Source organism: Aegilops tauschii, chromosome 2, assembly GCF_002575655.3.
Source record: "Aegilops tauschii subsp. strangulata cultivar AL8/78 chromosome 2, Aet v6.0, whole genome shotgun sequence".
Classification (NCBI taxonomy): Eukaryota; Viridiplantae; Streptophyta; class Magnoliopsida; order Poales; family Poaceae; genus Aegilops; species Aegilops tauschii.
Genome location: NC_053036.3, coordinates 94,217,518 through 94,242,590, shown reverse-complemented (window position 1 = coordinate 94,242,590; position 25,073 = coordinate 94,217,518). Strand labels below are relative to the sequence as shown.

Genomic DNA, 25,073 nt, shown 5'->3' with positions numbered 1-25,073 from the left:
CACGGTGCAATTGATGCACTAATGTATCTAGGGAGCTGCACCAGGCCTGGTATATCATTTATAGTAAATTTATCAGCTAGATACAATACATCTCCAATGAAAGGCATTGGGTTGGTGTGAAGAATATTTTTGGATATCTTCTAGACACCAAAATCTTGGTTTGTTTTATGAGAAAAATCAAGATACGACCATGGTTGGATATCGTGATGCTGGGCATATATCATATCCCCATAATCCCAGATCACAGACTGATTTTGTCTTCTCGAATGGAGGTACGGCCTTCTCTTGGAAGTCGAGAAGAAAAAAACTTTAGTGGCTGCATCCACTAATCATTCTGAATGTACGAAGCAACATTTGAATCTGTTTGGCTTCACTAAATGTTGAACTTTGTTAAAAGTTCAAGTGGGATTGATTGGTAGAAATCACCCACCATTATCTATGAAGATAATGTTGTTTTGTATTACATAGATCGATGCAGATATGTTATAAAGAGCAACATTAGAATGTGCATAGCTCTAAAAGTATTTTCTTTCCCATGAGTTGGAGGACAGTGGAAAGATAAATATCTTGCAAATAAAGTCATGCGATAATTCTGGTGATTTATTCACAAAGTCTTTACCAAGTTCTTCATTTCAGAAATAAGTTAATGGAATTGGTATGAGATGATTTTGTTATTTGCAAGGTTCAGGGGGAGTGCACTCCTGAACGATAACCCATTTGAGATCTTCGGATCTTTTGTATTGCACTCTTTTCCTTTATGAGTTTTCCGGAATGGTTTCTTATGAAAGGTTTTTAATGAGGCAATAGTAATACAAGTATTGTGATATGTCATTTTCTCTTTATTTTCCCATTGGGTTTTTGGAAGGAGTTTTTGATGGCATATTGCACATAGCTCCTCATATTTTTCCTATAAGATTTTTGGAGGAGCATTTTTTCAAGACTGATGGAGTTACATGGACAAGCATAGATTAGGGGGAGTGTTGAGATTTATCTAACCCGTGTAATTAGAGATAATCTACGCTTGTAACCGACGGACGCTTCTGTTCGACGCGTCCTTCCGAAACGTCACGCCTGTGTGACGCGCCCCCTCGGGGGGTATATATATGTAATCCATCGATCAATGAAGAAAACTGATTCTTTCTCTATCACTTGTCGATTTCCTTCGATCTCCATTTTAACAGAATTGATGGCCTTGTGCATAAACACAGCGTGGGAACTCCTTCTCTTGCATGGGAGAGGCTGCCCGGCTGGCCTCACGGGCAGTACCTAGATGATTGATGCGAGCGTACGTCCGTCCGTCGCTGGACGGTAGGACGTTGACGGGAGCCTGATGAGCATCTACTAGCTAGTTAGACCTACCTTGCCTGTCAAGCACAAAAAAGGAGGTGCAACCAGCATGCACCAGTTGCAAGTGTGCAACGCACCATTTTTTTTACGTCGGGAATTCCCAGTCATTTTTCTTTTGAAGGATTGGACTCTCCAAAACATTTTTCATTCCTGAGGATGATCAGAATTTTCCTCTACGAATCGCCTCATGTCACGCAGGCGGCCACAGCCCCAGCACAATACCGTCCCCGTGTGCACCATGTCATGCACCGCGCCGCGCCGGACTAACTCGGCGCTGGTCGGCGATGACAAGGGGGATGCCATATCGTTGCCGCAAGCTAGCCAAGGCGAGCTAGACCAAGAGCTCTTCCAAGGGGATTAATTCGATAATTCTACACCTACGAAACGAGTTACGAAAGGCTATGTAACTTTCCTTTCACAATTCTCTTTCGGCCCCTGATTTTAAGTGGGGGTGGGCCCCTCCTTCCTCCAATCCCAATCACTATCTGTCATGTGGCTAATTATGTAAAATTTATGTTAGCTCGTTTGTAGATGTAGCATTGCTCGGATTAATTTATCCTGCCATTAATTAGCGGACACGGGAGATGACTAGAGCACAAAGAATCGCATACACAGGACGTACGGCGGCTCAAAAAATTCCTCAAGAGTAGAATAGTACCTTCCTCGATCGGTTCTACGGCGCGGTTGCAACCAACCTACCCTGCCACCTGCTCGTGACAACTGAGACGGCACCGCCTGCTTCGACTTACAGACTATGTCTACAAAAAACTACCCTTTTTTTAACTTTTTAAAATGCTACCACAATTTTGGTTCGTTGTTACAGAAAACCCAAGTGACTACATGTTTAACTTTTAATCATGATTATGACAACGCTGGGCCACCCGTCAGGTCTGATGTGGCATCAAAGTCAAACCATTAACTTTGACCGTTAGGCCGACCAGATGGAGCCCACATGTCAGTCCCTTCAAAACAATATATAAGCAATCGGGTCCCTGTAACTTCTCATAAAAAGCAATCAGGCCCCTTTGACCGTGGTGGCGCCGGCCATGGTGGTGGTCGCCGAGCTGCTGCTTGCTGCTTTCCGCACCGCTGCTTGCCGTACCGCTCCTTGCCGCGCCGCTGCCGCTAGTTGCGCTGCTGCCTTGCCGCGCTGTTGCTTGCCGCCGCGCTGCCGTGCCGCTGCGCCGCTGCTTGCGCCGCGGCCGCTACTGCTGGGCGTGCTGTTGCTTGCGCCGCTTCTTGCTGCCGCTCGTCGTGCTGCTGCGTGCGCCGCCCGCAGCTGATGCTTGCCACCGCCCCTGCCTCTGCTGTCCGCTCCCCCTGCTGCTGGTATTGCTTGTCGCCCCCTTGCTGCTGCTTGACTGGGAGCATGGCGACGCAGGCCACGGGAACAGCAGAAGGCCACTGGAGAAGAAAGGGAGATAGAGGAGAAGAAGGTGGCATGTGGTCCATATACCATGTCATAACGGTCAACTAACCGTTTACATCACGGTGTTGACTTTTTTTGGCCATGTGGAGCTGACGAGCGGGGCCTCCATGTCATAATCATGATTAAAACTTATGCACCTGGTCACTTGGGTTTTTTGGAACAGCGAATCAAAATTATGGTAGCATTTTGAAAAATTAAAAAACAGGTAGTTTTTGGTAGACATAGCCTGTAATGTGGTAGTTTTATGCTATATACTCTCGTCGTCACCGCAACACGCAAGGGTGATTTTTTCTTTCACCGCAAGTGTAACTGAGCGGGTAAACCATCACCGCGCCTGCCCATGCCACCACAGACACGCACCGCATATATACCAAGACCGGGCGCTCGATCGACCTCTCCACTTCCAACTTCCAAGTGCCATCCCAACCAGCTCAAAACACAAGCAATCAATGGCGGTTGCAGCGATCGCCCTCTCCCTCCTCCTCGTCGCCGTGGCGCCGGCCGCCGTCACCTGTAGCGAGGAGCTTGCTGCAGTGCTCCGGTGCCACCCGGCGCCGGCGCTCACGGACGCATTCCGCGCCACCGTCCTGCCCCTCCTCGCCGCCCTCCCCTCCGCAGCCGCGCCGACAGGCTTCGCCTCCCTGCACTCCGACGGCGCGTTCGCCCGGGGGGTCTGCTTCGGCGACTCCACCACGCTGCCTTCAGGCTCCGAGTGCGCCCGGTGCCTGTCCGACGCCGCCAGGAACCTCACCGCCGGATGCGGTGCCGCCAGCCGCCGAGCCGGCATCTTGAGCCAACGCTGCTCGCTCTGGTACGCCGACACAAACTTCTCTTCGCCCGGCGAGGACGCCTTCCTAGCGCGCTTCCGCCTCGCGCTCCCTGCTTCTTCTGACTCTGAGACCAGCACCGGGGTCTACTCCGCCGGCCTGCACGAGGAGCTCCGAGCTTGTCGCCATGGTGCAGCGCTCGGCCGGAAGGCTCTCCAGGCCGGCGATGCCGTCCAACACGCGCGTGGTTCACAAAACCATCGTGGAGAGAGGCTGCGGCTACGACTACGCCGTCGTGAGAAGCACGGTCCACGTGCGGGTGCATTGCGCCGGCGACCTCACGGCGGCGGACTGCGGCCGGTGCGTGCAGCACTCGGTGGAGGCCATGGGCTGGGACCTCGACGTGGCCTGCGGCGATGGTGGCGCGGCGGCCGCGGTGGTGGGCTTCAACTGCCACGTTCAGTTCGAGGTCTCCACCGCACTGGTGCCGCGCAACGACCAGAGTGACGACCCCAGCTACCACAGCAGCCGTGAGTTCTCGATCTTAAACGGCCTACAATCTTTCTTTCCTTTTCCTTTCATTCAAAAACGAATCTCTTTTCTTTCTCTGGCACTGATACACAAAAAATTTTGGTTTCCACAGTTCTCCGTGTAGGCCTTCTAGCTTTCATCATAGCCAACTTGATTTTGACTGCTGCACTCCTTCTCCTTCCTTCTCGCCGTCGCCGGTGAAGACAAGACAACACCGGCAGGTACTCCTTTTTTTTTTTCTTTTTTGCTTTTGCTATATTTCTTTAGAGAGGGAGGTAAAAAAATTGCAATAAAAATCTTATGTTACAGTTTGCTTACATACTCATGCATGTTGGCCACTCTCGATTGCGCAGGGAGTATCTTCTTAACTATCTCCAGAGGGTCGGTGACAAAGATGATGAGAAGCGAGAAACAGGCTACAGCAATTAATCCGCCATTTAAGATCAAGAGTGTTAATCAGTCGTTATTTTCGCCACCTTTTCCTTTTCTGTTCACCAGTAGTGTTCGAGAACAGTGTATGTGGATGGTCCATCGGTAGGTGCATGCATGGCTGCCTACTCCTGTGTTAATTTCGACTAGCTATGTATGCATGTCGTACTGAGTTGTAGCAGTAATTGGTTAATAATCAGGCATGCAATGCAAGATTGGCACCCCAGTTTGATCAAGTGCCAACTTCTCGTTTTTGAGTTGATGAAGTGCTGACTTGCCTGCACGTACGAGTACGATCGAACTGTGTAGTAATAAACTGTTGATGTGAGCAGCAGCATGCATCTCCGGATGAGCTGCCCAGCTAGCTGCATGTGCGCCCTGCTTGGAGTCGACTGCAGTGCGTGTCCACATGAACCGCCGCAAATGTACCGAGCAATCGTCAGCTTGGTAGACTTCGTGCACAATCCAAACCATCACTGTAGTTCATTCAACTAATAAAGGGAAACATCACTGATTTTTATTTTTTGTATTTAGAACCATGTATATTACATAAATTAACCTGCGCTCAACCTCTTGCCCTCCCGTCCTTTATTTCATGCATTTATATTTTGTTCAAACTTCACAAAACGGTCTTTATATATAAAGCACAAATGGCCAAACCGATACAAGGGCTATTTTGTTCAAACTTAGAAAGGGTATAATTTTGAACTGTTTTTACCATTGCATTTCTAGCATCGATATGTAACACTAGATACCGTATCGATAGGTTTTAGTAAACATTTTTCATTTTATTTTTATTGAAATTTTCTACATTGTATGTGCCATATGTTGGAGCAACTGGCGGAGGATGCTATGATCATACTGCATTCGATGATTGTGCACTTTGACTTATCTTACCTATGAAAGAGTCGAAGGTTCAACCAAGGGAGTGAATATGCGGCTACACATTTTTAGTTTAGGGATTGCAAAATTTTAAGTTCTCTAAAATGTAACCAATTAATGGAATCAAGCTATATAAGACCATTCCAATCTAGATTTAGGCTTTTATATAGAGAGAACTTAATTCCATTAATAACCGGAGAAGATGAAAATAACTAAAATAGAGAGCATACAAGACAAAGTGGCTTATCCGTAAGCTCAATGCGGGCGGGGGGGCTCAAGATTGTCTAGAATTCCCCGAAATCTCAAAAGAGTTCAACTTTGGTTGTCCTCCCAGACAGGGAAGGAGTGGTGGCTTTTATATGGTTCTTCAAAAATTGCTCACTACTCACCCATCTGGGTGACTCCGGGCATCTAACCCCCCCCCCCCCCCCCCCCCCCAAGGCGCTGTGCAAGTGCATGTGTTTGGGTTAGCTAGGATTTCCTATAACATGTTTTTTTGTAGAGGTTACCTTTTGACATTTGTCTCAAGTCTTTGGGAATGCTTAAGATTGTTACTTGTCATGAATCCCCACTCTTCGGCATTCGCCGAAGCCCCTGTTAATAATATGCTTTTATTAAGACACAAAGATAAATTGTAGGATGACATTTAAATACATTGTCTTTTTTAATTTATCTTTTTTCTTTGGGGTCTCCAGCATCTTTATACTTCATTTCCTTGGGACTAATGACTTGTTAATATACTCATGAATATTGTTTATCCCCTAATCATGTGTCATTATCACCAAAACTTAGTTAGAGGTAAAGACATCGTTTCACCCACTTCCATTATCGACAACACAGACGCGGCAAAGATACCAAGGAAATCGTAAAATCACTCGAAGGTGGAAGACAAATACTTTTTTGTAATGTTAAATAATATTAGATTTCACGAGAGCCTCCCACTTCACGAAGTTTGATGCCATTGAAGTGAAATTTTAGATGCATGTACACTTTGATTAACCAACTACTGTAGTTAAAACATGAAGTGACATGAGAAATTGTTGCCCACGGAACCACCACAAATGCTCAACTAGGCCATCTCGAAGTTGTTCATGTGCCATGCGGATGCGGTCTTTGATATGTTGATGCATTTCAAGAAAATTATGTGGTACTGTATTACTTTTGTTTCGTGGGAAAGGGCTGAAGTATTCATTCATTTGTAAACAGTGGAACTAGGACATCACATCACATCTTGGTCCCGAAATAAGATGGTCGGGGGCCTTCTAGCGAGCGACCCCATGGTGTAGTGTTGAATCATGCATGCATGAGAAAGGCGGGCAGGCTCTGATGGATCGAATTGGTGCAAGACTTGATGTTGATGGCCTTGTGCAGATCGGTGCAGCGTCTCCTTTTCTTGTTAGATAGAGCAGGGGCCTTGACGGGCTGTAAATAATTGATCCAACACGAGTCGCTCTCGCTGGACGGTGGTAGCTTAGGACGTTTAAAGGTTTCACCGGAAGGGAATAAGATGGCGCAGAGACCGCACATGCATGCATGCATGCTTGAGCCAGCCGGTCGATCGATGCACACAGCCACAGCGTCATGCTCATGCTCGCTGCCGGACGTACCTACCGTTCCTATGTTTCGCGGTTGCGGTGGCGCATGCTTGATCACATCTCATCTGCATTATAAGTCTATTCCCTCCATTTCTAAATATAAGTCTTTTTAAAGATTTCAAGATTTCAACAAGCGAATACATACGAAGCAAAATGAATGAATCTATACTCTAAAATATGTCTACATATATTGTAGTCCATTTAAAATGTCTAAAAAGACTTATATTTAGAAATATAAGGAGTATGTCACTGCTGTATCTAGCTAAGCTAGCCCATCCCTTGCTCGTCATGCACAAGCAGCACAAACACACAGTACAAATTGAACATATAAACCCTTCTACGCTACCCGCATACCTGAGGCCATCGCGTTTTGTCTTCGATCTGGTTCACCCAATATGCATCGATGTAAAGTTTTCAGTACTTTTTGGCTGGCTGTCAAAGATCTGGCCCTCAGTTCTAGCTCACTCTGTGTTTTTGCGGCTTAGTGGATGACACATGGGCCACACATCTGCGTGGGCCAGCCATGCAGTGTGCGTTGCATGCGTGCATGCATGTGAGAAAAAGAGGTGCTCTGCGGTAAAAAGAGGGGTGGACTGGAGCGCTCGTCTCCCGCAAGGCGTTGACTGTGGGCTGCTGGTTCGTTTTAGAGTTGATGACGTGTGGGCCAATATACAGCGCGGGCCGTTGTTTCAGTCGCTGCGTGCGTGCGTGTGCTTGTTATGCTGGAAAAGAGGGGTGGGATGCAATGATCGTGGGCTGCAGGCCATCCAGAGCGGGCAGCAGCACAACCAGAGAAAAAGGAGAAGCGACAGGGCGGGCAGCAGCGTCTCCTCCCCCCGCCCTCATCCCTATTGCCGCCGCCGGGTCCTCTCCTCTCCCTATCGGTGCGAGTGGGCGGGTCGCGGCTTGCGGAGAGCGAGGAGATGAAGGAGACAGATGCGTGAGGAGGAGGAGGCCACGGCCATCGGCTCCTCTCCTCTCCTCGTCGGCGCCCTCATCCCTATTGCCGCCGCCGGGTCCTCTCCTCTCCCTATCGGTGCGAGTGGGCGGGTCGCGGCTTGCGGAGAGCGAGGAGAGGGCGGAGATAGATGCGTGAGGAGGAGGAGGCCACGGCCGTCGGCTCCTCTCCTCTCCCCGTCGGCGCCAGCGCGCTGGTCGCGGGGAGTGAGGAGAGCGAGGAGAGGGAGGGGGAAGATGCGTGAGGAGGAGGACCAGGCGGTGGCGCGGCAGCCAGATCCGAGGCGCGTGGGCGCGGAGGCAGCCGCGGTGGGCTCCGGCCTCTTCTTCACGCACGGCGGCAGGAGCAGCTCCACCTCTCCACTCCCCCACGCGTGAGCCCTCCACAACCCCACCCACCACATCGAGGCGGCATCCAGAGGCCGTCGGCGGTGGCCCAGGTGAGCTCCCTCCCGCGCCCTTCTCTTTCCTCTCCTCGACGGCGCCGGTGAGATCCATCCCGTGCCTTCCCTCCTCTCGCGTCCCCCCTCCCCCCCACAGCGGCCCTCCCTGTTGATGGAATCCATCTCTTCTATGCTCTTCTTCTTCCCCTTCCCTGCCTCCCCGGTTCTCAATGATCCCATCTATTTGTACATACTAAGCTAGCTCAACCACACAGGCAGCTTGATTGGTTCCTATACTAGCAGCAGTACGTTTGTGTCTAGGCGGAACCTCCTGTACGTGCGATTTCATGGAGTCATCTAGCTCTAGATAGATGCCACTGGACTCCCAGGTTCTTTCCTGTGTAGGAGCTTACTAAATTTTGTAGTTTGCAATGGCTGTTTGGATGATATCTCAGATTCCCTTTGAGGTCCTGTATGCGCCTTGTTCAACTTTGGTTCAAATTCATACCATAGTTAGTCCTGCTGCATGATGAAACTAGCTAAGGTGGTTGTTGTTTTGCTACCTAATGGGCACAATCTTTTAATCTTTTTCGTTTCCAGGTTCTGATAGATGAGTGATGACTAATGGTTGATGCAAAGGAGGAGGCGTACTGATGGAAGTTGGCAGCAAAATCAGGTGAGACTGGATAGCCCGTCCCAAGTGCGCATGTGAGCCCCCCCCCCCCCTCTCTCACACACACACACACACACATTTTTCCTTTGAGGTTACAAACGCGAGCACCAGCTGTTGTCGCCTTGTTGGGTCAAGCCGCCATTGCACCAGCCACACAAATACACATTGCTCTCAGATTCTTTTGGTGGGGTTTGTAAGTAGAGAGATCGCATTTACGAATTATATTTTGCCATCACACAGAATGACACAAGATGAGGCAATAGGTGTGTGGTGCAGAAGATGCTCTCCAACCATTTGAATCTGCAGTTCTCCACAACTCATTTACAACAAAAGCCTTGAGTAGTAGCACTGATGTCACTATAAGATATAATTTTGTAAAAATCCAAATAAGCATTGTACATACAATTCAGTTCCATACATTAAGCATAACTCAATCTATAGGCCGAATGAATTGAAACTGAAAATATAAGTGATGCACCAAATTTTTATCTAGGAAAATTGGGGCATTTCTTTTTAGCATTACTCCTTATACATTAAATATTATGTGCCAAAACAGGATGGATAGAACCATACTTTGTGCTGGCTTGAATTTAATACTTATATATCAATTCCTTACTCTAGCCTTTTCATCAGGATTAATAAGTAGTAGTGATGCATCACTTCTCTAATAGCCTACAGCTGGCAAAACTTAGGTTATGAAACATCATGTGTCAACTGTCAATTTATAAATGTCTGTATATTATGTCATAATCTTCCGACATGATTTCAATGTTTATAGGTGTACTACAACGCAGTAAACTGGTCGTGTACATTTCTCAATTTTCCATAGGACCTCTCCGTCCTCGAGCCCTTCTTCTCCTCTCTCCGCGCCGTCTCGCCTCCCCTGCTCTTGCACCGCCACCTTCCCTGCCCGGCGCTCGAGGCGCCATGATTTTGGATCGGGCGGATATCTTCACCAGGAGAGTAGGAGCACTTGCTGTTAATATGAACGATCTCTCACTAAGTTTTTGTTATGGCGTTGTGTGCCGATTCATAATTTAAACACGCAAAATGTCTGGTTTGCATATTTGTGCCTAGCCCTGTTACCAGCAGTGTATTTTTTGCCGTAAGAATGACAACAATGCTTTATTTCTTTGACTTTTTGACCGTGTCTAATTTCTGGTAAAAGAGAGGAATTTCAGAGAGATAGACAACCTGAAGAGCTTTGAATGGTTGTTCGAGTGTGCCGCCAGCCTCCTCGCCGTTGCTGTTGCGTAGCTGGCACCGGTGTGTGGCTACTGCCGAGATAAGCGCAGTTTACTCCAGGTTTGGTGATGGTGTTGAACAACACCTTAACTGGGCCAAGGAATTTAGTAGCATTGTGGGATCATAAACCAGTTTTTCTGTTCTCTGTGCTCACATAGTAAGAACATGCTTGCAAGTTCTTTTCCTTAGGTGTAATTTCTTTTGCTGAGATAGATTAAGCCTGGGTCGAGGTGGCTGCTGTGTGCCGGTTGCCAGTACTTGTTTGTTGTAATGTCTTACCCAGTGAGATTTCTTTTATTCTTGCCTATTTTCAGAGGTTCTGCTTGAAGATTCTCTAATCACTTTCTTTGGAACTTTTTGCTGAGATATGCTTCCAGGTTACTTCAATGTTACCAGACTTAAAATGTACTATCTAGCATACTAGCACGTGTGTATATGATGCCTCCTTTTATCCTTGAATGTAAGACACATAGTGTTTTGTTCCATTGTTATGCTTAACGGAAGTGATGTTCTGTTATCATATTCAAAACTATAGCTCTTTGTTTGCAGTATCTCGGAGGGAGCAATATTTTGATACTTGCTTTATAGGAATTCTCTTTCTTTGCCTAGAATTTGTGATTTATGGCTGATGTCAATTCCACCTTTGTAGGTGTTTCTCAATTATTACTAATGTTGAAACTGCAGAGGAGCAGGAGATGAGGAGGGCCCCACTTGGTGTACAATGGTGAATGATGCGGCAGTTAGACCGGGAGATGAGGAGCGCGGCACTGGGTGTACGAAGGTTTAGTAGGAAGAATGTTAATCACAGTGGGTGAAAAGGTATACGGTAAGCTTGAGCTTGAATAAATGTTCACTGCTTGGTTCATATTTGATTCCAATGCCTTCGCTTTAATGTCATTGGTTTGTCCCAAGTTTATGTTCAGAGATTATGATTCAAATATTCTGTTTGGATTTCTTACAAACAAATTGTGTGATTATTGCCCAATTCTAGCTTCATCTACTATACCTTATAATTTATATATTAATTGTCGAAAATTCTGATTTAGATCATGTTAGTTCCAGGCAGCGAGTACTAGAAAGCATGATCATATTTTAGGGCATTTTTTACTCTGTGCAAGAAATTTAATTTGATGGATATGCGACCTGTTTTCTCTTGATTATGTGTGGATTTTAATAGACAATCATTTCTGTAGAAGGTAACCTGATTGACACTGTTTTGTTATTTCCATGTGCAGAAAATGCGAGCTCGGCTGATTGCATACTATTTGGTTGAGTTGTTTTGTCCTAAAGATACAATCAAGCTGAAGATTTCTTTTGTATGGAAATTCACCATGGGAATCGAAATAATGGTACTCTGCACAGCCTTTACTTTCTTGCATCGATTCTTCATTCTACAAGTCACACCTTTTCTATTTGGTAAAAGAAGAGTGAGCTCATGCTTGAACTTCCACTATATATGTTAACACTTGAATACTGTATCAATCCAGTAATCATCTGATCCTTCATTGTTTTCCCTTGCATTGCCTCCTTTAACTCTTCTGGACCTTTGAAAAGAATGATTTTTCGATTATATAATGTATTATGTTTTGTTTCGTTGTCGAGAGGTAGATGGTAAAGTAGGCTGATATTTTCATTTTGTTCATATGCAGATATTTGATATAAGTGAATATATACCCTTTGGTAGGTGAATGTGCTCTCCGTTAATATCACTGATATATTTGAGCTTCAGAGAAGGATATCTATGCCATTTTGTTTTTGTTTTTTGAACAAAAGAGTGTTGTATGTGTATCGTTAAAGGGATGAAGCAGCAAAGTTACCTACGCAATTTAGCAGGATGTGGCTGATACATATGGTTTACTTAGGTTTGGTGTTACTGCTATCTCTTTCGTTGTAAAACTGCAGAGCAGCAGAGTTTATAGATTTATCGACCATGCTTTTAGTGCCAGTAGTTTTGTATGTAAGATGTAGCTGTTGTGCAGCTCCATGTGTCTGTGTGATCTGATGTATAGATATAACATAACATTCTAAAATTTATAGTTATTCTCTATATATGAGAAAGCATGAAAGAACTGTGTATTAGGGGTAAATAATCTTTTCTGCTGTTTCATAAAACAGTTAGGCGGCTACCCTGTCATATATTTTGATTCTCCTTTGACGAAATTCCTATCCTTGAATGCCATTTTCTCCATGGTTTTTATGTTTTATGTTGTTCACTACATGATACTGAATTAACAGTTACACGAAAGTTTAGCGAACACTTTTCTAAGAGAAGCCTCTTCCCGCACATGGATGCTGATCATGATGAGCTACCAATCAGTACAGGAGATGGGACCACCAGTGTCATGACCCTCTTTATCAAGGGCGTCGACAACATGGCTACACTCACAATGAACTAGAGCAGCTTCTTCCATAAGGCAAACATGAAGAAAGGGTGTACATATGCTTTCACCTTCAAGTGCACGTCCAAGGGCCTTTGCATGATTGTCTATCCAATCTAAGCAGGTCACAGTAGTCCTTTGCTACGTAACTTGGTATTACTATAAGTACCTATTGAGACTTTTATATCTGGCATCATTTTGGATCTTATGTAAAAAAATTATGATAATCCTGTCCGTATGACTATTATCAATCCATATTAATTTTTATATATTTCCTTCCGTGTTTACATATTTTGATGCACACTCTTTCAATATTTAGCTTGCTCTTGGTCTTTGCGCCGTGGACGCAACTGGTCATCTAGTTAAAGAGAAAGGTCCAACGCGCACCAGCTGCAAGCCCGCAACACAACACGTATGCAATGCCCTTTTTTCGTGAAAGAATTCAATGCACTTTGTCCCTTTAGTACATCGTTGGTGCACACGTTTTTTCTTCTTCTTCTTTTTCTTATATCCAGTGTGAGTTGCTACGTGTGTAGACGTCACATGCTCTCTTCTCGCAGTTTTCTTGTCGTAAATATCACGCATCGTTCAGCATCATTTTTTTAGAAAAGGAGGACCCCGCCTTCTGCATCTGGACGATGCATGCAGCCACTTTATTAATTATTCATACAAGACCTTACAGTCATACAACAGTAAGACTAAAGCCACCGTCTAGGCAACATCTGTCGCTACTCCTATCCAGTTAATGTAGGGATGCTGATAGTCTGGGCCTAATACCAAACAGACCTCGCAGCCAAACCTAACATTTAAGACCTGAGGTCCCAACCAGGACGTCCGCCGGGTACGGGGCACCCACCAGTCCGGCGCACTCCTCAACCAGGACGCCTGCCGGGTATGAGGCCGCCGCAGCCACCTGCCACCAATCCATCTTCAGTGATGTACTGCTGCATCTACCTTGCCCGATCTAGCTGTCGTCGACGCCACCACGACGCCAGACAACGCCACCATCCTGCGCTCGTCCATCATCACACGCCCATCGGCGAGACCCGCTGCTCCATGCCGCCGAGACCCGCCGTCGTCGACGCGAGAGAAGGCACGCCACACCACCTCGCGCCTCTTCCATCCGGCGCCGCTCCACAAACGATGCCCCAATAGGGAACACGACGCCGCAGCGCCGCCATCGTCCGATCCGGTGATCTTAGGATTTCTCCTGGAGCGGCACGAGCAGGTTGACGATAGTTGCTGACGATGCCTTCATCAAGGTAACAATGTAGACGCCGCCATCGCCCGCCATGACCGGAGTCGCCTCGTTTTCACCGGCAACTATGTCTCCCCAACTCGCCGCCGGTGCTAATAGTGGGATCCAAGATCCGTCACTACCAGCCTGGCCAACCGCCTTCGGTGGAGAAGGCAGCCACCACCACCATGCCCGGGCCAAGAGACCTGGACGTCCTCGTGCCGTGAAGATTATCCAGGGGGGATCTCCTCTTGCCGTTGTCGAGACGAGGCGCAGCCGCAGTGGATCTCGATCTAAACCCCTCGGGCCCAGACCAGATCTCATCGCAGCCAAAATCTCATCCGAATGGCCGCCAGAGATCTCCTGGCCGCCGGCAACCCGCTGCGCACTGCCGTTGGAGGAGGAGGGAGATGGACGCCGCAGCCCCCAGGCGTTACTGCCGGCTGAGGACTGCGCCGCCGCCGCCTCCTCACCACAAGGGCTTCGCCCCGCGGCGTCCTCAGCAACGGCGGCGGTAGTGGGAGGCGATGGAGGGGGAGGGCCGAGGGCGGTGTGGACAGGGACTCCCGGGGGCGGCGCGGCGCCGCCGCCTCGGGGGAGCGAGGTCGGGGGGAGAGAGGTCGGGGGGAGAGAGGTCGGGAGGAGTTACCTTCTCATGTTGGCTTTGAATTTTTTGTGTATTTACATTCTCATGTTGGTTAAAACGATGATCCGATGCCTTCCAAGGCAATAAAACCATTCTCGAGTTTTTTGATAAAACTTTTTTTTTGTTCAGATGTTCTTACATGTTTACTTTCTTACCTCCAGAGGGCCACTAGCAAGCACATGACATGTTCAGAGCAAGCTGCAACAAGTCCCGGGCCGGCCTCCCCTCTTCGGCACAAAATAAATAAACAGAATAACTAAGTCATATCTAGATGTTTTTTAGTGATCTCACATTTAGGTGTCCATCCGTCCAACCTGTTTGTGCTTTGTTTTTCGCGCTTAAGTGATCGCTTTGTAAATATTCGTGCAGATTTGTTGATCGCTCTGTTTTTTTGGGAATCGTTTGGCAACGACGCACCGGCCGAAGCTTCAGCCGGCTCGCACGCCACGCTGGCCAACGCGCATTACACAGTGGCCCCGTGCGCCCCGCCTCCTTCCCTATGCACTCCATCCCCTACCTCCAGCCTTCACGGACGCGGATCCCTCCCTCCTCCTCCTTCCAGGATGCAACTAGGCCACCACGACCTCCATTGCCGGCGGCCAGGCTCCCCTCGCCGGCTGCCATGGCCAGATCCATCCCCTACCTTCAGCCTTCACGCGGGTGCATCCCCTCCCCCCCCCTCCAGGCTGCGACTGGGCGACCACGACCTTCATCGCCGGCGGCCAGGCGCTCCCTCGCCGGCCGCCATGGCTGCCTGCCACCATGGCTGGATGCACCCGCGGATACTAGTGTTGCAACCGTCACTTAGAACAGCTTCAACAGTTGTTGAAAAAAGCTTCAACCATAGACAGAAAAGCTTCAACTGCACAACAAGGGAAAGCTGCAACCGTAGTTGGAATTTGTTACTACTGGCGAAGTTTTTTGCTACATCCATCAAGCGGAGCTGCGACCTCATGACGATGACAACGATGATTTTGCTGCAACCGTAGTAGAATTTTGCTACTACCGCTGAAGTTTTTGCTACATCCATGTAAGGCGGAGTTGCGACCTCGCGAAGACAGCGATGGTATTTGATTTTTTCTGCACCCGTAATTTATTTTTGCTACTACCGGTGTAGTTTTTTGCTACATCCATTCAAAATACCGTCGCCGTCCAGCCATGTCTAGCTTCCACCCAGGAAGAAAATGCTTCAACCGTTTGTGGAAAAGCTTCATCCAGCTAGAGGAAAAGTTTCAAGAGTGGCATGAGGAAAAATCTTCCACCGCGGGAAAAAAGCTTCAATGGTGGAAAAAGCTTCAAACGGCAATGAAAAAGCTTCAACCGCCAGGAGAAAAAGCTTCAAGCGGTAATGACAAAAAAGCTTCAATCGGGGGAGTCGGGCGAACGACCGGTGGCGGCGAGGACGACGACCGGCGACCCGGGGCAACGAGGACGGCGACCGGGGGCGACGACGGCGACCGGGCGGCAACAAGGACGGAGATCGGTAAGCGGGGGCAAGGACGGCAACCTAGCGGCAACAAGGACGGCGACCGGTGACCGGGGGCGAGGGCCGCGAGCCGGTGACGAGGATGGCGACCGGCGGCCTCGAAGCGTCCATGGCACCGCGGGGGATGAAGGGCGCCATTGTCGTTCGTGCACGAGGAAGGGAGCGATAGAAGGGCGTGATCTAACGGCCCTAGGCAAAGCGATCCGACGGTGGGCAGCCGACCGGCCGAATCGTTCCCTTTCTTTTTAGGCAAATGATGATCGCTCTGTTGCCCGCACGCGTCGGGCGTGGGGCCTCTTGTCTTCGTGTCTACATGGCTTTGTCCACATATATGGGCTCCCCTCCATGGGCTTGTCTAGAAGAATCAGCTGTGAGTGCGTGTTTGCTAAAAAAAGACTGTGAGTGCGTATCTACTACTGCATGCGTTTTTTTTCCTGTGTCTACAAGATTTTTGTACCTTTATTTATTCTCCCTTTTTTGCCTGTTTATGTTTGTGTCTTCATGCTCACGCCATGCTTTTGAGCTCTCTTTTTCTCTTTTTCAGAGAATTTTTTTCTACTGTTTTTCTATCCTTTTATTTTTTCTTATTTATTTTTTTCCTTTTTTATTTTCCCCATTTTTAATTCAGGATTTTTGTGAGTACATGAACTCTTTTTTGAAGTGTGTGAATACTTTTTAGAATTCAATATTTTTAAATACTATTTTGTTTCAAATTACTATTTTTACAAAATTTATTATTGTTTTACAAAATTTTGTTTTATATTTATGAATTTAAAAGAAACAGATTTGGTCATCCTCATTTGGAGGAGAATGAGTTAAGTCACATCTATTTTTGTGATCGTTTATATATGTTTCAAGATTTGTGCTTGTTCTAACCTACTGGCTCAGGTGGAGCTGTTTGTCGCGCACACAAATTTTGGCAGGCAACTAAGAGAAAATAGGTCAGGCTTAGTTGCAAGTTGATTCTCGACGCAACTGGACCCGACCTACTTTGTTCCTAGTTGCAAGTCTACCTTCGACACGCAACTGGGGTGTGAGGGTGACCCATTTTTGTCTGAGTTACAAGACCACCCACGATATGCAACTAGGGGGCCTGACCAATTTTTGTCCCAGTTGCATGTCCATCCTCGACACGCAACTGGGAGAGTGGGTGGGTATATTGTCCTAGTTGCAACTCCACCCTTGATACGCAACTAAGGGTGCGACCCATTTTTTGTCCCAGTTGCAAGTCGACCCTCGACATGCAACTGGGGTAGTAGGGGTGACCCCCTTTTTGTCTCAATTACAACTTCACCCTCTATACTCAACTAGGGGCTCGACTCATTTTTGTCCTAGTTGCACATCAATCTTCGACACGAAATTGGCCTCGACCCTTTTTTTGTCCTAGTTAAAGTCCACTCAACTTGCGGGTGGGAGCGACCCCTTTTACCTTAGTTGAAAGTCCACTCTCGATACACAACTAGGGGCCCGACCAATTTTTGTCCAAGTTGCAAGTCCATCCTCTTTATTTTTTATTTTTCCTATTTCTGTTTATTTTTTATTTTTTACTTTCTATCTTAGCTTTTAAGTTCATGAATTTTTAATGCCATTTGCATGCCCATCATCGAACACGTAACTGCAATTGTCTCTCTCACGCGGCAACTGCATGTGTCGCCCCACCCCACAATTGCATGCACTACTAGAATCAAGGAATTTGCCATCAGCCAGTTCTTTGTCGTCTGCTAGTGGATGGCAAAGAAAGTCTTCGCCGCCAGCTTACAAAAAACAGACGACAAAGAATTGGCTGATGGCAAAGATATTATTTGCCATTGGCCAGTTCTTCGCCGTCAGCTAGCGGACGGCAAAGAATCTTTGCCATCCGCTAGCAGACGACAAAGAGGAGGGGTGGGGTTCAGTGGAGGCCAGCGCGTGGAGACTGGCCCATCCCCCTCTTTGCCGTCAGCTAGCAGACGGTAAAGAAAAAAGCTACAAACGGCCCTAACGGCCACCCCCACCTCACACTCCTCTCTCTCCCCTGTTCCCCGCAACCGCCGCTCCCGAGAGAACCCGCCGCCCGTTGCGGCCCCGACCCCCTACCCGTCGCCGCCCCGGCGCCTCGCTGCCTCACCCACACCGCATCCGCAGACCTCGACCCCCCACGCCGGCGCCCCGCTGCCCCGCCCACACCGCACCCGCCGCCCCCGACCCCCCGCCGCCCCGGCCCCCGCCCCCGCCCCCGCCGTCGCGTTGCACCGGCCGGCGCCTGCCGCGGCCGCCCCGCCCCCTCCCCTGTGGCGGCCGCCCCGCCCCTCTCCCCTGTGGCGGCTCTCCTGCACTGGGCGCCTCCTCCACCGGCCCACTCCTCCACCGGCCGCCCCTCCCAAGGTGAGCTCTTCTCCTCTTTTTTCTGTTTTTTAGATTTAGTTTAGGTTTAGTTTAGTTTATTTTTAGTTTTGTTTAGTTTATGTTTAGTGCTGTTTAGTTTAGTTTTAGTTTAGTTTATTTAGTTTTAAGAAGAAGAAGAAGAAGGAAGAAGAAGATGAAAAAAAAGTAGTAGAAGAAGAAGATGAAAAAAAGAAGTAGGAAAAGTAGAAAAAGAGGGTCGCCGAGGGGTCGATGGTCGAGTGTCGCCGAGGGGTCGAGGGGTCGAGGATCGAGGGGAAAAGGAGTCGAGGGTCGAGGGGTCGAGGTGTCAAGGGTCGAGGGGAAAAGGGTTCGAGGGTCGAGGGGTCGAGGATCGAGGGTCGCCGAGGGGCCGAGGGGTCGAGGATCGATGGTTGAGGGGTCGAGGGTCAAGGGTAGCCGAGGGGTCGAGGGTCGAGGGTAGCCGAGGGTTCGAAGGGTTGAGGGTCGCTGAGGGGTCGAGGGTGGACGAGGGGTCGAGGGTCGTCGAGGGGTCGAGGATCGAGGTGTCGAGGGGTCGAAGGTCGAGGGTTGAGAACCGTGCGTCGCCATACCCGAGGGCGCCCGAGGACGAGCGGGTTAGGGGGTTCCCCAGCCTCCCGCAACAACAGTTCTTGGGGCCGATGGCGGTCGAACACGAACACCTTGGTGAATTTGTCTTGCGGCCTCTACGATGAGGATTAAAAGCCAAGTGTTGAAACTTGAAACACCCAAACTGATTCATGACAAAAAATCAAAGCGTAGAAAGAGAAACCAAGGACAAAACAATACATAGTGAGAGGTTGTGCAACTAGGATGATATTCTGTAACAGATTTTTTAACGAATTTGAGAGGATGATGGTGAAGAACTCGAAAGCCATTGGTGTTCGGGTTCTTCACCATCATCCTCTCCAATTCATTAAATGGCTAGTACAGAAAATCTTCCTAGTTGCACAACCTCTCACTATGTACTATTTCGTCTTTCGTTTCTCTTTCTACGCCCTGATTTTTTGTCATGAGTTAGTTTGGTTGTTTGAAGTTTCAAAACTTGTCTTTTAATCCTCATTGCAGAGGCTGCCAGACAAATTCGCCAAGGTGTTCGTGTTCGACCGCCATGGGCCCCGAGAACTGTTGATGCCAAGGAACCCCCTAACCCACTCGTCCTCGGGCGCCCTCGGGTATGGCGACGCACGGTCCTCGACCCTCGACCCCTCGGCCCCTCGACACCTCGATCCTCGACCCCTCGACCCCTCGACCATCGACCCATCTGAAGGAAATACGCCCTAGAGGCAATAATAAAGTTGTTATTTATATTTCCTTATATCATGATAAATGTTTATTATTCATGCTAGAATTGTATTAACCGGAAACTTAGTACATGTGTGAATACATAGACAAACAGAGTGTCACTAGTATGCCTCTACTTGACTAGCTCGTTGAATCAAAGATGGTTAAGTTTCCTAGCCATAGACATGAGTTGTCATTTGATTAACGGGATCACATCATTACAGAATGATGTGATTGACTTGACCCATTCCGTGAGCTTAGCACTTGATCGTTTAGTATGTTGTTATTGCTTTCTTCATGACTTATACATGTTCCTATGACTATGAGATTATGCAACTCCCGAATACCGAAGGAACACCTTGTGTGCTATCAAACGTCACAACGTCACTGGGTGATTATAAAGATGCCCTACAGGTGTCTCCGAAGGTGTTTGTTGGGTTGGCATAGATCGAGATTAGGATTTGTCACTCCGAGTATCGGAGAGGTATCTCTGGGCCCTCTCGGTAATGCACATCACTATAAGCCTTGCAAGCAATGTAACTAACGAGTTAGTTGCGGGATGATGCATTACAGAACGAGTAAAGAGACTTGCCTGTAACGAGATTGAACTAGGTATTGAGATACCAACGATCGAATCTCGGGCAAGTAACATACCGATGAGAAAGGGAACAATGTATGTTGTTATGCGGTTTGGCCGATAAAGGTCTTTGTAGAATATGTAGGAGCCAATATGAGCATCCAGGTTCCTCTGTTGGTTATTGAACGGAGTTGAGTCTCGGTCATGTCTACATAGTTCTCGAACCCGTAGGGTCCGCACGCTTAACGTTCGGTTACGATCGCTATTATGAGTTTATGTGTTTTGATGTACCGAAGGTTGTTCGGAGTCCCGGATGAGATCAGGGACATGACGTGGAGTCTCAAAATGTTCGAGACATAAAGATCGATATATTGGAAGGCTATATTCGGACATAGGAAAGGTTCTGAGTGGTTCGGGTATTTATCGGAGTACCGGAGAGTTACGGGAATTCGCTGGGGAGTATAAGGGCCTTATTGGGCTTTAGGGGAGAGAGAGAGAGAGAGAGGGGCTGCCTAGGGCAGGCCGGGCGCCCCCCAAGGCCTAGTCCGAATTGGACTAGGGGGAGGGGCGGCGCCCCTCCTTCCTTCTATTCTCTCTCCCCCTTCCTTCTCTCCTACTCCTACTACTTGGAAGGGGGGAATCCTACTCCCGGTGGGAGTAGGACTCCCCAGGGCGCGCCATAGTAGAGGGCCGACCCTCCCCCTCCTCCACTCCTTTATATACGGCGGAGGGGGGCACCCCATAGACACACAAGTTGATCATTGATCTCTTAGCCGTGTGCGGTGCCCCCTCCACCATAATCCACCTCGGTCATATCGTCGTAGTGCTTAGGCGAAGCCCTGCGCCGGTAACTTCATCATCACTATCATCACGCCGTCGTGCTGACGAAGCTCTCCCTCGAAGCTCTACTGGATCGTGAGTTCATGGGACGTCACCGAGCTGAACGTGTGCAGATCGCGGAGGTGCCGTACGTTCGGTACTAGGATCGGTCGATCGTGAAGACATACGACTACATCAATCGCATTGTCATAACGCTTTCGCTTTCGGTCTACGAGGTACGTGGACAACACTCTCCCCTCTCGTTGCTATGCATCACCATGATCTTGCGTGTGCGTAGGATTTTTTTTGAAATTACTACGTTCCCCAACAGTGGCATCCGAGCCAGGTTTATGCGTAGATGTTATATGCACGAGTAGAACACAAAGAGTTGTGGGAGATACTAGTCATACTGCTTACCAGCATGTCATATTTTGATTCGGCGGTATTGCTGGATGAAGCGTCCCGGACCGACATTACGCGTACGCTTACGCGAGACTGGTTCTACCGACGTGCTTCACACACAGGTGGCTGGCTGAAAGCACAAGTGCTCCCTGGGTGATTTTGGTAATTAATGTCAACATATCTCTTGTTGGACTAATGCTTTCATCTAGTATGCTTTAGATAAGTTCAATAATGGAGTGGCATGGACTAGAGGATGTGGAACCCCTTCGAGATGATAAGGACAAAGGATTCGCTCAAGCTCAAAGCTCAGTACTCTACATTTTTCATTTTAGTGATCCAAGATCACACTGAGTCCATATGAAAGCCAATACTATTAAGAGGGGATGAGGTGTTGCTTAATGGCTTGCTTGCTCAAAGTGCTTAGTGAGATGCTCCACAACCCTCAACCATTTTCTCACATCCACATATGTCCCAAACCAAAAGTCAAACTCGGCCCCACCGAAACTTTCTATCTGGCGCCACTGAGTTCTCTTGACATAGCCACTGCCAGAAACCCTATTCAATTCGGTCTCACCGATAGGGATCTCGGTCTCAACGAGATGGGATTGGAAACTCTCTGTTGCCTATTGCAATAATCTCGGTCTCACCGAGATATGCGATCGGTCCCACCAAATTCGCAATGCAAACTCACTGTCTCCCTTTCGTAAAGTTTCGATCTAACCGAGATGAGCGAATCGGTCCCACCGAGTTTGCCTGACCAACTCTCTGGTTAGCTTATTACCAAAATCGGTACCACCGAGTTTGTGTAATCGGTCTCACCAAGATTACGTTATGCCCTAACCCTAATGAAATTGGTCCCACCGAGTTGACATGTTGGTCCCACCGAAAATCCTAACGTTCGCATTTTGAACTAAATCGGTCCGACCGAGTTTTATAACTCGGTCCCACCGAGTTTGGTGATTTGTGTGTAACGATTAGATTTTGTGTGGAGGCTATATATACGCCTCCACCCACTCTTCATTCGTGGAGGGAGCCATCAGAACATGCCTACACTTACAACACACATTTTCTGAGAGAGAACCACCTACACTTGTGTTGAGGTCAAGATACTCCATTCCAACCACATAAATCTTGATCTCTAGCCTTCCCCAAGTTGCTTTCCACTCAAATCATCTTTCTACCAAATCCAATCCTATGAGAGAGAGTTGAGTGTCGGGGAGACTATCATTTGAAGCACAAGAGCAAGGAGTTCATCATCAACACACCATCTATTAGCTTTTGGAGAGTGGTGTCTCCTAGATTGGTTAGGTGTCACTTGGGAGCCTCCGTCAAGATTATGGAGTTGAACCAAGGAGTTTGTACGGGCAAGGAGATCGCCTACTTCGTGAAGATCTACCCTAGTGAGGCAAGTCCTATTGGAAATATGCCCTAGAGGCAATAATAAAATGGTTATTATTGTATTTCCTTGTTCATGATAATTGTCTGTTGTTCATGCTATAATTGTATTAACTGGAAACCGTAATACATGTGTGAATACATAGACCACAACATGTCCCTAGTAAGCCTCTAGTTGACTAGCTCGTTGATCTATAGATGGCTATGGTTTCCTGACCATGGACATTGGATGTCATTGATAACGGGATCACATCATTAGGAGAATGATGTGATGGACAGGACCCAATCCTAAGCATAGCACAAGATCGTGTAGTTCATTTGCTAGAGCTTTTCTAATGTCAAGTATCATTTCCTTAGACCGTGAGATTGTGCAACTCCCGGATACCGTAGGAATGCTTTGGGTATACCAAACGTCACAACGTAACTGGGTGGCTATAAAGGTGCACTATAGGTATCTCCGAAAGTGTCTGTTGGGTTGGCACGAATCGAGACTGGGATTTGTCACTCCGTATGACGGAGAGGTATCTCTGGGCCCACTCGGTAATGCATCATCATAATGAGCTCAATGTGACTAAGGAGTTAGCCACGGGATCATGCATTAAGGTACGAGTAAAGTGACTTGCCGGTAACGAGATTGAACAAGGTATTGGGATACCGACGATCGAATCTCGGGCAAGCAACGTACCGATTGACAAAGGGAATTGTATACCGGATTGATTGAATCCTCGACATCGTGGTTCATTCGATGAGATCATCGTGGAACATGTGGGAGCCAACATGGGTATCCAGATCCCGCTGTTGGTTATTGACCGGAGAGTCGTCTCGGTCTTGTCTGCATGTCTCCCAAACCCGTAGGATCTACACACTTAAGGTTCGGTGACGCTAGAGTTGTAGGGATATTAGTATGCGGTTAACCGAAAGTTGTTCGGAGTCCCGGATGAGATCCCGGACGTCACGAGGAGTTCCGGAATGGTCCGGAGGTAAAGATTTATGTATGGGAAGTCCTATTTTGGCCACCGGAAAATGTTCGGGATTTTCCGGTATTGTACCGGGAAGGTTCTAGAAGGTTCCGAAGTGGGGCCCACCTGCATGGGGGGACCCACATGAACGTGGGTAGTGGGGGCAAGGCCCCACACCCCTGGTCAAGGCGCACCAAGATCCCACCTTAGAAGGAATAATATCATATCCCGAAGGGATAAGATCAAGATCCCTAAAAAGGGGGGATAACAATCGGTGGGGAAGGGAAATGATGGGATTTCTTTCCCCCACCTTTGACAACGCCCCAATGGACTTGGAGGGCAAGAAACCAGCCCCCTCCACCCCTATATATAGTGGGGAGGCGCATGGGAGTAGCACCCCAAGCCCTGGCGCCTCCCTCCCTCCCGTGACACCTCTTCCTCTCCGCTTGCGCTTGGCGAAGCCCTGCCGGGATCCCGCTACTTCCACCACCACGCCGTCATGCTGCTGGATCTCCATCAACTTCTTCTCCCCCCTTGCGGGATCAAGAAGGAGGAGACGTCCCCGCTCCGTACGTGTGTTGAACGCGGAGGTGCCGTCCGTTCGGCGCTAGGATCATCGGTGATTTGGATCACGACGAGTACGACTCCATCAACCCCGTTATCTTGAACGCTTCCGCGCGCGATCTACAAGGGTATGTAGATGCACTCCCCTCTCTCTCGTTGCTATATGACTCCATAGAATGATCTTGGTGACACGTAGGAAAATTTTGAATTTCTGCTACGTTCCCCAACAGTGGCATCATGAGCCAGGTTTATGCGTAGATTCTATGCACGAGTAGAACACAAAGTAGTTGTGGGCGACGATTTGTTCAATTTGCTTACCGTTACTAGTCTTATCTTGATTCGGTGGCATTGTGGGATGAAGCAGCCCGGACCGACCTTACACGTACTCTTACGTGAGAGAGGTTCCACCGACTGACATGCACTTGATGCATAAGGTGGCTAGCGGGTGTCTGTCTCTCCCACTTTAGTCGGATCGGATTCGATGAAAAGGGTCCTTATGAAGGGTAAATAGCAATTGGCATATCACCGTTGTGGCTTTTGCGTAGGTAAGAAACGTTCTTGCTAGAAACCCATAGCAGCCACGTAAAACATGCAACAACAATTAGAGGACGTCTAACTTGTTTTTGCAGGGTATGCTATGTGATGTGATATGGCCAAAAGATTGATCATTTTCTTTAATAGGAATCACGACTTGCATGTCGATGAGTATGACAACCGGCAGGAG

General features: G+C 48.2%; 1 protein-coding gene and 1 long non-coding RNA gene across 3 annotated transcripts; both read left to right on the top strand.

Annotated features, from left to right (window-relative positions):
• The first annotated feature begins 3,189 nt into the window (after nt 1-3,189).
• Nucleotides 3,190-4,729, top strand: LOC120974442 (uncharacterized). The gene is made up of 3 exons (XM_040400930.2): nt 3,190-4,073; nt 4,187-4,295; nt 4,428-4,729. The coding sequence occupies exon 1, from the start codon at nt 3,226-3,228 to the stop codon at nt 4,048-4,050; it is 825 nt and encodes a 274-aa protein (XP_040256864.1). The 5' UTR covers nt 3,190-3,225; the 3' UTR covers nt 4,051-4,073; nt 4,187-4,295; nt 4,428-4,729.
• Nucleotides 4,730-7,754: 3,025 nt separating this feature from the next.
• LOC109734329 (uncharacterized) lies at nt 7,755-12,325 on the top strand. 2 transcript variants are annotated; one of them, XR_012201912.1, is made up of 5 exons: nt 7,755-8,377; nt 8,921-8,996; nt 9,772-11,057; nt 11,474-11,587; nt 11,888-12,325. It is a non-coding gene; the product is annotated as an uncharacterized lncRNA (long non-coding RNA). The 2 variants fall into 2 exon arrangements; XR_012201911.1 differs by having other exon boundaries at nt 7,840-8,377; nt 9,823-11,057.
• Nucleotides 12,326-25,073: the final 12,748 nt, after the last annotated feature.